Genomic DNA, 12,452 nt, shown 5'->3' with positions numbered 1-12,452 from the left:
GAAACCTGGGGCCGTGACCACCTTCAGGGGGGTTGCTCTGAGGTTCCTCCTGCTCTGCTCGTGCTGCTGCTCCTGCTGCAGCTGCTCCCCAGCACTGCAGACAACAAGTGCAGCCCACAGACAGCTCTTCATTAGCAGGAGAAGATGAAACAAATGAAGAATAATGGTCAATGTTAGAAATAAATTAACAATAATTAATCACTGACTAAGACAATGTTGCCACATTAATCATTGCCCCTCGCTGTAATCAGAACATCAGCCAGGCAAGGCAGGGTGGAGCTCCTGGGTGTGGTGTGCCAGTCCTGCAGCCCCAGGGCTGGGGACATCTGGTCCCACAGCTGCTGCCAGTGTCCCTGAGGAGCTGCAGCGCAGCTCTGCTGAGCTGCTGCAGGCAGGGCCAGGAGCTCGGGGTCCCTGGGGTTCAGCACAGCCTCCTGCCAGGCTGCTGCAGCCTTTTGGGAAGCACAGCGTGGTGCTCTGGGGCTTTCTGATGTGTCAGAACAGAAAATGGGCAAAACGGGATGGAAGAGGAGTCTTGCTTCTTTCAACTCCAGTTTAGAACTGATGGCAAAGAACAGACTTTACCAAAATGAGAGGAAAATAAACCGCTGAGGAGGCAGGAATATTTCTGTGGGTAAGTGAAGAACCCTCAGCAGTGCAGTCTGATCTCACTCTGTGGGTGTCCCTCGGCCCTGCACAGTGGCACCGTGGGCAGCAGCACAGAGCAGGGACACTGCCCGTGGCTCTCCATGAGCTGGGGCAATCATTTTCCTTTCCAAGTGCACCTCAGTGCTGGCAGCAGCTGGAGGTGCCCGTGAGGAGCGCCCTGGTGGGCAGCAGCTGGATTTGGGCTGATTTTCAGCAGTTTGGCCACTGGGATGCTGCTGGCGGGCACGGGTGGCTGGGCAGGAGCAGAAGGTGCCTTTAGCAGAGTCTGCAACCAGCTCTGGCACCTGGGCAGGGATTCTGGTGGCTGCAGCCCCTGTCACACCCCTGAAGGACTCTCCTCCCCAGGTTTAAACAGAATAGCAGCAAAATTCTACTTGGTACATGTATATAACTTCATGTTGCTTTTAGATATCCTGCTAGAAACACTGTTAAAACATCTGATATCTGCTTTTTATGCTCCAAGTGATTGAAGCAGCCAGCAGTAGTTAATATTTGATGAACAGAAGGAAAAGATTTAAAATCCAAAAGGTCTCCTTAGGAATATAAGCAATGCAGCAAATTCTGTAGAAGCTTTGGTTGCTGTAAAAGTGCAGAATGTGCTCCTTTTGATTTTTAGTTGGGAAAGTGGTTGTTGGCAAGCTGGAGTACAAAGTTGCCACAGATAAAAGCTGGTATTTCAGCCTCACCTTTATGCTGAGTGCAGAAAGCAGCCCTGCTCTGCTGGGGCTGGCTGTGTGTGTCACTGTGGGTGACCAGTCCACGTCCCCCCAGAGGTCACCAGGCCCTGCTGGCAGCAGCAGCAGGGCAGGGACAAACTGGAATTTCCCTGGGTTTGCTGCCCAGGGTGCCCAGCAGGTTCTGTGCCCTGCAGCACTTGGGGTGATGCTTTGTGCTGCCCTGGAGCAGAGTCACAGAATAAAGCAGGGATTTATTAAAGGATCTCCTCCATGGATCCACCTTGGGCAGCACCAGAGCCCAGCCAGGGCTGCACCCAAATGAACCAAAATGGTCCCAAAATGAACCCAAGATGAACCAAAGTGGCACAAAATGAACCCAAGATGAACCAAAATGGTCCCAAAATGCACGAGCGCTCCCAGGGCTCTCCCTGGGATCAGTTCTGCTCCATTGGCACCTTGGAGTTCATTGTCCCATTCCAGCTCCAGCCCATCAGTCCCATCCTGCTTGTTTTTCTCTCTCCAGCCCACGGTGTTTGTGCTCCTGGGCTGAGGTTTGGATCATTTGTCCTTGGTGCCCAGCTGGAGCAGGAATTGTTTTGTCTCCCTGCTCTGTGCACAGAGCTCACCATACCCTGATATAAATCCCAGACCCACACACTAAAGCAGCACAGAATGTGAAAAACAGAAAAGCCAAACCTGAGGCATCAGGGATGAGGGGGCAGCACCTGGGAGGAAACTCCAGGGCAGGCGCAGGGTGGGATTGCTGGGCTGTCTGCACTGATGGTCCTGGGGGTCCCTTCCAGCTCTGGACATGGATGGTTCTGTGAGAATTTGGCTTTGTTTAGGTTGAATAGCAGCTCTTGGGGTAGTTAATAATTCTTCCATGCAAAGTTCATTTCTCTGTTCACTCTTTTGGCTCTCCAGCAGTGATTTTTCTTCTGGTATCTGCTTTTCCTGTGCTGTGGGGGCTGCAAATACCTGTGTAGATATAGTGTGAATTCTGGGGACGTCTGCTCTCCTTCTCCCTGCTCTCTGTGGAGCTGAAGGTGCTGAGCCCTCTGCAGTGCTGATCCTGGGGCAGGGCAGTGCCTGTTTTTCTGAGGAGGCAGGAGAGCTGATAAACGCTTGTAGGATGACAATGCTCATGAAGAGCCATGCAGAGACCAAACCTGAGGGTGCAGGAGGTGCCTGTGCTCAGGCTGAGGGCTCAGGGGTTAAACAGACAGTGTTTGTGTGCATTGCAAATCTCTCCTCTCCCCTCCCTGGTGTCTGCAGTGAGAGGTAGGGCAGGTTCCTTCACTTCAGGAGCAGCCCCAGACTGTTACTCAGCAATTGCACAGTGGGCTTGGGGAATAATGTCCTGTCAGCCCAGAGCTGCCTTTGTTATCCAGGGGAGAGCAGCCCCAGCACTGCTCTGGGTCACTGCCAGGCTCCTCCACGCTGCTGGGAGAAGGGGAAGCAGTGGCTGCTTTGCTGGGACAGAGCTGAGTCCTGCCCAGGCTGGCTCTGGGGGACAGAGCTGCCCCTGCTCAGCGACCTTCACGCTGTTCTTCACCAGAAGGAATAAAAACTAAACCTCCTTTCCTTAAGCCTGGAGCCTTCCTCCTCCTGAGGCTGAGGAAGGCTGTCCCAGCTTTCAGGCAGTGCTGGCAGGAGTGGAGCCAACCTCCCTTTGCCAGCACACAGCAGGGCAGAGCGAGGTCCAAGGGGTCTGTGGGCTGTGTTTGGCTGCTCACAGGGAGGATGAGGGCTGTGCACACACACACAGCTGGCTCCAGCTGTTCACAGCTCGATTTGGGTGGCTGGATGCCAGCGCAGGGGCTGCTCCTGTGCCTCGTGCCTTCAGGGCAGCGTGGTGAGAATTGCAGCTGCACCCAGCACAGCCAAAGCTCAGCTGAAGCCAGGTGCTTTAGCTGCTGCTGCAAGAAGTGTCGTGAGTATGTGAATGTGTGTATTTATCAGAAATTGTTTTTTTCTACAGATCCCACAAATCAGTTATGCCTCAACTGCACCAGAGTTGAGCGATGACAGGCGCTATGATTTCTTCTCACGGGTGGTTCCTCCAGATTCCTTCCAAGCACAAGCAATGGTGGACATTGTGAAAGCTTTGGGATGGAATTATGTATCCACTTTGGCATCTGAAGGGAATTATGGAGAAAAAGGAGTCGAGTCCTTCATGCAAATTTCCAGAGAGGCAGGTAGGCAACGCCCGTCCTCCCTCCAGAAGCGCTGCGGGGCTCGTGAGTGTCGTGTTGTGCAACTGTGATCGTATTTTCCAGAGCTGATATTTGATCCTAAAGTTGCTGCAGTTCTTTGCCATGGCTCCTGGATGTTGGCATTCCTGAATTGCTCTGGAGGCTCAGGCAGTGGGACCCCTCAGTGGGTTTTAGTGGTTTTGGGGAAAACAGAAATCCTTGAGTTGGAGCGAGCTCCTCCCGCTGCGCTGGCTGAGGTTCCCCTGTGCTGGCATGGGGAGAAGCCAGATCTGGCAAGGCTGAGCTTTTCTGGCTCCACAGGCTGCAGTTCTGCTGTGAGCTGCTTGCAGCCTGGCTGGTGTCACTGCTGGTGCCAGCTCTGGGCTCCAGCCTGATCTGGGTCCTTTGCTTTGGCATTTCCCTGCCCACTTTGTGCAGGCAATTCAGAACCTTTCCCCTGGAGGCTCGGGGCTTGCTGTGTGGGGTGAGGCGTGCCAGACCTTGGGTGTGAGTCCTTGGCAAGCTGGTTTGCAGTCCAGATTCAGAAGGGTTTGGAAATGTGAGTGTTTGAAGCTGATTCCTGTGCTGGGAAGGAAAGAGTGGCAGATGATGGATTTGTTACTGGTGATAAATGCAAGGGCTGCTCCAGAGGCTCTGTGCTGGAACCCATCAGCACAAATCCAGCTCTGCTGTGCTCCCCAGAGGGAACTCGGGTGTCCCAGCCTGTACCTGCCTGGCATTGCCCAGATAAAACAGCACAGTGCCCAGCTCAGTGCCAGGATGACGGAATTTGTGATATTTAAATGATTCCCAGATTGTAGAAAGTCTCTGTCATTGCTGCCAAAGCAGAAGCCATCATTGGTCTGTGCTGGTTTCCAGGTTGTTTATTCTGTTTATCTCTCACATGTTCTGCTGCCCTGCCCAGCTCTGTCCTGCAGGGCAGCGTGTGGGGCTCTGCCCTCAGTGGGATGTGACAAACATTAAATACCAGAAACTCCCTGGGCTGGATTTACAAGAACGTGCCAATATCTGTCACCTACGTTGGACAGTGTGTCCCCAGCCTGAACCAACAGAAAAATGCCAACACCACAGTGAGACATGGAGGGCATGAAGAAGGAGAAAAAGGACAAGGCACACCCAATTTCCTGCATCTTGTGCCCTTTGGACCCCTCATCTAGAATCCTAAAATTTTACTTTTGCACCTGTGCCACACTTAATTATTACTGATATCAAACACTCAGAGCTGGTAATTGATCCTGTAAGATTGAAAACTCTTTTCCATGGACAGAGATCACAGGCAGTGTCTCTGGGGGCTCTGTCCAGGGGGGTTCTGACCCCTGCCAGGGTCCCAGGGCAGCCAGAGGGAAGCTCTGGATTCCCACACCTGGGCAAGGCAGGAGCTCCCTGCAGCAGCTCGGGGCTCCCCATGCCCAGGGCTGCTCCCACAGCTCTGCCTGCAGGGTCCCAAAATGTCCCAAACTGCTCATCCCCCCTGGCAGCATCTTCCAGGGAACCAGCAGGGAAAGTTACTGGGCTGAAAGGATGGGGCCATGGAGAGGGGGAGTGAGGATTGTTTCCTTATATTGATGTCACTGAAGGAACCCACATTTGCATAAATTCTTCTGTTCCTACAAATGCATATTTATGTGGTATTAAAGCAAATGGGTTTGGATTTAATACAGCAGGAAGTGACAAATGCCAGCGCTCATTGGAATTTAAAATTGACTTTATTTGCAAATATCCACTGTTGCAAACTCCTACCCGAAATGTGCTCCCTGTGTGAAGGACAGGCTCTGGCTGCAGAACAGGATCCCGTTTTCTGGACCTCGTGCAGAATTACATTTATTCCATGAGCTGTCCATGGAGCCAGCAGGACACTCGGGCTCCTGCAGCAGAAGCAAGCCTGGAGCCCCAGCAGAGCCGTGCTGCAGCTCAGAGTGTGTGCAGGGATGGACGTGGGTCCTGCCTGGGCATGAAGGCAGGACAGGGATGGTGCCTAAGCTCCTCCTCAGACCAGATAATGCCATTCCTGGCGCTCTCAGGCTGTGCTCAGCCCCCTGTGCCACGCAGCTGCAGCTCGGGTGAAGTTCTGATGGGATTTAACCTGGCAGCAAGTTCCCGGAGGTTTCCCAGCCTGGGGAGGCAGGAGGATGCTGGTGGAGGTTTGGAGGAGCAGTGCTGAGTGGAGGTGCAGCTCCTGCCCTCCCTAGAGGACTGGGGCTTGTCCCCTGGCTTTGGGCTCTGGGTTCATCCTCAGTGAGCTCAAACTCTGCTGGTCCCTGGGGAGCTCCCACGGCTCCCCGGCCCCCCTGGCAGGAGCCAGGAGCTGGATGGGGCAGGAGCAGGGGAAGGAGCTCGGGGGGAGCCCAGGGGGGATTAATGAAAACTCCTTAGAGAACTTGGCCAGCCCTGGCAGGGGCTGCCCAGGGCAGGGGGACTCAGCAGCCCTGGCAGGGTCGGGAAGGGCTGGAGCTGGCACTGGGCGGGCAGAGCTGGGGGCCAGGCTGCAGGGAGTTCAGCCCAAATGTGAATTTCCCCGCAGGGAGCAGTGTTGGCAGCTCCTAGAGAGCTCTCTGGCCTCTCAGGACCACCTTCCCTTGGCAGAAGGAAGGTCTGCCCCGCAGGTGCCAGCACATTTCCTGGCTGTGGCTCCAGTCTGCAGCAGGATAATTACCTTAAAGGCAGCGTTTCATCCAGACTTGTTTCTGATCAGCTGGGATCTTAGGAAATCTGAGGATCGGCAGACAGCGCTTCCCCTGCTTAGTTTTCAAATATGCTTTGGCACATAAAGACTTTGCTTGATCCTCTGAGTTAATAATTCTTCACAAAGTGACTTTTATTATGAGCACTTCAAGCGAGTTTGAATATGTCATTGTGGCAGGAGATGAAGATTTGAAACATGCTCTGCAGTCTGTGGGATTAATAAATTAGGGGAATGGTCTAATTATGGGAAATCTAAAGGACAATTTCAGATTATTAATGAAACTACTGAATACTTGAATTTCAAAGATTAATTCATCTTTGATTTTTTTTAAAAGATTAATCTGTACCAGAAGGTTAATTGCTATCTGTAAGAAATATATATACTGAAGTCGTTAGCAAAAGACCACTTGAATGCCTCCTAACAGATAAATGAAGGATCTGGAGTGCATTTATTAATGTTCTGCTCTCCCCAAATGGCCCATTTTCACAGCTGAGTGGGGCTTTGCTGCTCTCTCACTGCTGGGCTGCGCTGCAGGATGTGTGTCCCTCCTCCTCCTCCCTGCCAGGGCTGCCTCAGGGCTGGCTGTGTCTGCAGGGCAGGTGGGCAGAGGGGACAGCCTGGGGCTCTGCAGGGCTGGGGAGGGTTCTGGGGAGGGCTCTGGGGATGCTGGCAGCCCTCTCTGCCAGCTGCAGGCTGGGCACAGGGCTGGGGAGGGCTCTGCAGGGCTGGGGAGGCTCCTGCTGGGCTTGCTGAGAGCCACCTCCAGGGCTGAGCCCAGAGTGGCCTCCAGGCCCCTTTGGCATGGAGAGCAGAGCCCCTGTGTCACCTCCTTGCTCTCGGGCAGCTCTCCCTGCTGGAACTGCTCAGTGCCATGTCCCACAGCTGTCCCACAGGTGTCCCTGAGCCCCAAATCTGTCCCACAGCTGTCCCCAAGTCCCACATCTGTCCCACATCTGTCCCACAGCTGTCCTGAGCGAGGTGGGGCCAGCCCTGTGCCTGCAGGAGCTGGGTTTGCTCAGGGACAGAAGCTGCAGCCCCCAGCCCCACCCCGCACACGGCTCCCTGCAGGGACTGCTCAGGGTCCCTTCCAACCCCAACACTGATTTTCAGCCCCTCCTGCCCTCAGAAGCAGAGTTATTTCCCCAGAGCATTTCTCAACAGAGGCTTGAGTTTCTCCTGGTTTCCCCTGTGTTTGCCACGAGCCCCTGGGTGTTCTCGCAGGCACCGAGCTGTGTGACACACCTGGTGCTTGTGTGTGGAGCTCTGCCCTGGAGCCTGGGCTGGATTTTGGGAAAGGTTCTTCCCCCAGAGGGTGCTGGAAGAGCCCCGGGTGACTTGGTTCTCTTTCCCTTCTCTCTCCTCTCGGGTGTCCCTTTGGTCCCACTCCTGTCCTGCTTGCTTGGAGCGGGCAGGACAAGCCCAGGAGCTCCAGACGTGGCTGTTCTCTGCTATTAATTACAAGGGCTTCCCAGTGGTGGTTCAGAAGGGCTTGCCTTCCTCAGGCTGTTGGGCTGTGCTGCTCTGGACTTGTGCAGCAGCAGCCAGGGACCCGAGCTTGCAGTGCTCCGAGCCCAAACCCAGCAGCTTTTGTGCTTAAAAACCTGAAGGATTTCGCATAAATGCTCGTGGTTTAAGAAGAGCAGGGTGCAGATGTATAGCAGCAGGGAGCTTTTTCTGACAGCTCCTCATTGATGTTTCATTGCTGTTTATATATTTCTTTTAAAGCCAATTTTATGTCCAGGCACAAGCAAGTCTAGACAGATTGTCTAAAAACTTTTATTGGCTAATTAAGATTATACTGCTGGTGTATCACTGCTGGATAGCAGGGACTCTGCTTAAGGAATGGCCTTTCTTTTTTGCTGCATGTGCCTTTTGCCAAGTTCTCTGTTATTCCTTGGGAGGGCTTTTTTCATACCTGTTTCAGTGACAAAAGCGAGTGCCACTTGAAGCCTCAGGTTTGGACACCTGAGCCTGGATCAAGGAGCCAGAGCACCTTGATTTGTTCCCATTTGTGGCTCCTGCTGTGTTGGAACTCAAGATGTCCCTCAGACATTTTTGGAGGTTCCAGGCCTTGGTCAGAAGCATTTGAGACCCTGGCAGGCAGCTGCAAACAGCTGTGATTTTGGGTTTGAGCCATGGAATGAGTTACCAACTTTGGAGGTGGAACAAACAGTCACAAAGGGTTAGATAGTGTAGTAAAAGTAGTTACAAAACAGAGGGGAAATTTTTTTAGTATTGTACAGGGGAGTTTTAACACTTGTACAGGGGGGTTTTTACTTTGTACATGGGGTCAGAAGTTCTAAGATGGAGGAAAGTGGGCTGATCCTGTTCTTCCTCCTTCTTCTTCTTTGCCTCCATGTTCTTGGTGATGTTGGCACTTACAGATTGCTTTAGAGTAGAAAAGCACTTTGTAATGTAGGCAGTAGGTATTGGGGGAAAACTATAAACATGTAATATGTAATATATCATATAAAAGCTAGCAGCAGCCCTGGGTGGGGAGAGAGAAGAAGACACAGACAGAGAGGATGTCAGGGTGTGTGTGTGCCTCTGCCTGAGCTGTGAACAAACCACAGCAGCCTGAGAAGAAAATCTTTTAGATAACCAACAATAAACTGCCTTGAGACTGAACAGCAAGAGCCTGCCCAGTTTTCCTTTGGAAGCAGAGGTTGGAGGAGGAATTTCCCCACCACATGGGACCCCAGAGCAAGGCTGGGGTCCCACAGGCTCCAAGCCAAGGCTGTGCACTTGGGCAGCTTCAGAAGGCTTGCTCCAAGCAGAATGCTGGTGATTAAACTCCAGCCACATCTCTTGCCTCAAAAGGAGCCGGGAATCGTAAACATCAAAGATGGCAAAGATCTAATTTGGATGTCATTAGTGCTAAAGCTGCTCTTCTCTTCAGTAGGTGGATGTGCACAGGTGTGCCAGCAGCTGGCTGGGAATGCAGGATTTTTCCTGTAGCAGCAAATGGCTGGAAATGTCTGGTGCTGAGAGCTGACGTGCAGATCTGTCCTCTGCTCAGCCAAGCAGTTTGTCAGGAATTGATCTCGGCCACGGGAGCTCTCTCCCTCTCTCTGCTCCAACCAGTCCATGGAAATTGTGTGGCTTGTGATGGCAAATCCATGTGGGAAAAATCCTCCCCCAGCTCAGCTCTCGCTTCCAGGGCTGGCAATGGGCTGAGTCCAGGGGCTGCAGGTGGGGACTGAGCTGCTCGAGGGCAGGGGCTGCCTGGGGCTCCCACAATGGATTTGGGGCTGCCTGGGGCTCCCCAGCACAGATTTGGGGCTGCCTTGGGTTCCCCAGCACAGATTTGGGGCTGCCTGGCACCTCCCAAGGATTAAATGACTTTTTCCTTTGCTGTGTGATCAGCCCTGCTTTGAGCATTGCAAGGCACGGGGTGCAAACCCAAATTTCCCCCACGGGACCTGGTGCTGGGACTCCTGTGGGATGTCAGGGTGGCTGTGGATGCCTTGTCACATCCTTGGTGGAAATGTTCCTGAGGAAGATGAGGAGTGGGAGAGCTGCTGCACACAGCGGTGCTGGTGTCCTGCTGTCCTGGTGTGCTGTGTCCTGTGTCCTGGTGTCCTGTGTCCTGGTGTGCTGTGTCCTGGTGTCCTGCTGTCCTGGTGTGCAGAGAGGAGCTGTGCTGGCATTGCTCAGCTCTGGACAAGTCCAGGGCTGCTGCTGGAGATGTGTAATCCTCCCCAGAGACAGCAGCGTGCTGAGAGAGCACAGTGCAGTGCAACTTGATTACAGACAGCAGCTCAGGATTTCTGATAAAATCATTCATCTAATTCTTCTCTAATTTTCTTCGTTCACCATTACAACCATCCCACATTACTTCCAGGCCGGGGCTGAGGCTGTGGAGGCTGATTAAATTGCCGGGCAGACTTTTAAATGAAAGGATCCATATCGAGCTCCGCTCATTATCAGCTCCAAGAAATTAAATCTACCCTTGATGATTTACTCCAAGGCGAACCCAGCAGGCGCTGGGAAGACAAAGGGCACGCTGGCAGATGAGGAGGAGGCAGAGGAAGGCCAGAGCTGCCAGCCGTGCCTGCAGCAGGCTGGGCTGGCAGTGCAGGGAGGTGGCAATCCCAGGGAGCAGCATGGTTCTGTCCCTGGGAGCTCTGACACTTCCACTGCCTGTGCAGATTGCTGCTCCCCTGCTGCAGGGGCTGTGGGGCACTCCCCTGAGCCCTGGCACTGCCCTGAGCCCCTGTCTGCTGCACTGCCCCTGTCACATCCCTGTCCCCATCCCTGCCCCTGCCCCATCCCTGTTCTTTATTAGAACTATGCTATAATCCATTAATATACTATTTAAAGGAGATACTAAAACTACACATCTACTTGTTCTAACTCCCATATCTAACTCACTCTAAACCTGTGACCCTTTTTTCTTGAGCCCAGCCCCAGGTGGGTTGGATTGGCCATCAGCTCAAACAATCCTCACCAGAATCCAACCAAGCAATCACCTCAGGTAAACAATTCTCCAAACACATTGCACGTGGGAAAACAAGGAGCAGGAATAGAAATTGTTTTCTTTCTTCCCTCTGTGCTGCTCTATAAGACATCCTGAGAGAGAAGAATGTTCCTGCCTTGGCTGTGCAGCCCCTGCAGGGATGGGACTCCCTGCCCTGGGCAGCTCAGGGGGAGCCGTGTGCTGCTCTGCAGCAGATCTTACTGCCTTGCCTTGATTTTTAAAAGTGGTAAGTTTTCTTTTTCAGTATTGGTAATTTTATTTTTTTCTTTTTTAACAGAAAAAGGTTGATATGTTGCCATGATTTTCGAAAGTGTTAACTTTGCTTTTTCAATACTGTTCATTTTCTTTTTTTTTTATTTTTTAACAGAAAAAGGGTGCAATGTTGCTGTGATTTTAAAAGCATTTTCTTTTATAGTTCTTTAAAAAGTTTTTTAAAAACTATAAAAAAATACTTAACACTTTTAAAAATTAAAACAGCATTGCCGTGTGGTAAATGATCACTGACAATGTTTTTTAAAGGGCACCTGCCCTGCCTGCTCTTGCTGGGAGCTGTGCCCTGGTGCCTGGGCTTGCTGCCTGGCAGTGCTGCTCCTGGCCCTGTGCTCCAGCAGCGCCCACACGCCTGCTGGAATTACATTTCCCTTTGGGAGCTGAGTTTTGCTCAGCCCTAACTCACACCTTTATAAGAAGTACATCATTTTCCCTGTAAGTTCATTTTTCATGCAAACAGGAGGTGAGTGTGGAGCCTCCTCTGGCCTCAGTGTGTGTCCGTGGGGAAAGCTCAGCTTTGCTCTGGGATTTTAACTGATGGAGAACCCAAGGCAGGAGATCTGTGGGGTTTTTCCAGGAAAGGGAAGCTGGGGCTTGTTCTGAAAGCCTGTTCTGGGGTTATGGGGTCAGGGATGTGCCACGAGGGCTCGGCAGGAGCAGCTGCTGTGCCCAGCCTCGGGAAAACACAACAACTTCTCTCCTGGCACAAGAACTTCCAGGCTCAGAGTTTCTTTGTGCCCTGGCTTTGCGAAGTCTTCAGAAAAGCCTTTCAAGGGCAATGCCGAGTTCTCTCCTTGCATGAGTGATCCACAAGACAAGCTCCTTTCCGCTTCCTTGCTTTTCTGCCTTTTTTTCTTTTCATGAGATTTATGGAGATATTGAACTAGCAGAAAAGAAAAAGAAGGGTGGAGAGTGGTTTGGCACGTGTACAGTCATTGATAGACAGAGACAACTCTGCCGTAACAACACCCAGTAATGATTTGAATAAAGAAAAGGTAATTAAAACCACACGATTCTAAAACTTTATTTTCACATATGGCTGAAAATTTGTAAACGCCTCCCGGAGTCAAACTGGCACTAAAGATGTTTATGGCAATATTTGAAATACAAAATGCAAACCATCCAGCTCTTACCTGTGTTCCTTAACACGTAACTGTTCCTTATTCTACACATATAGAGATGTATAACTTCGTAGCTTTACATAATCTTCTTCTGGCTGGTGTTAATTGAATTAGTCATGCTTTTAGAATGCTAAAAAGATTTGCCTATGGGAATTTCTCTTCAGCTGTGAGTCAACAGTCAATTCTCTGGATTTTGTTTTAGTCAGTGCCTCTTTATTAGAATAAACAAGATTACTGGCGGGGGAAATGTTCTCTCTGTTGGTGCTAACGGGGGGCTGGGGAGTGCCCGGGTGGGATGAGCAGGGCTGGTGCAGTTGGCAGTGATGGCTGCACCTT

The 12,452-nt window shown here is 51.8% G+C and overlaps 1 protein-coding gene across 2 annotated transcripts in view; it reads left to right on the top strand.

Annotated features, from left to right (window-relative positions):
* Nucleotides 1-12,452, top strand: part of GRM7 (glutamate metabotropic receptor 7) — a 176,952-nt gene that overhangs the window by 72,303 nt on the left and 92,197 nt on the right. For both annotated transcript variants that reach the window (XM_077786198.2, XM_085590242.1), the window contains exon 2: nt 3,328-3,544. In XM_077786198.2, the coding sequence (XP_077642324.1) occupies nt 3,328-3,544 (217 nt within the window). The remainder of the gene's footprint in view (nt 1-3,327; nt 3,545-12,452) is intronic.

Source organism: Lonchura striata, chromosome 12, assembly GCF_050655825.1.
Source record: "Lonchura striata isolate lonStrDom1 chromosome 12, ASM5065582v1, whole genome shotgun sequence".
NCBI lineage: Eukaryota > Metazoa > Chordata > Aves > Passeriformes > Estrildidae > Lonchura > Lonchura striata.
This window is presented reverse-complemented; position numbering and strand designations above follow the sequence as displayed.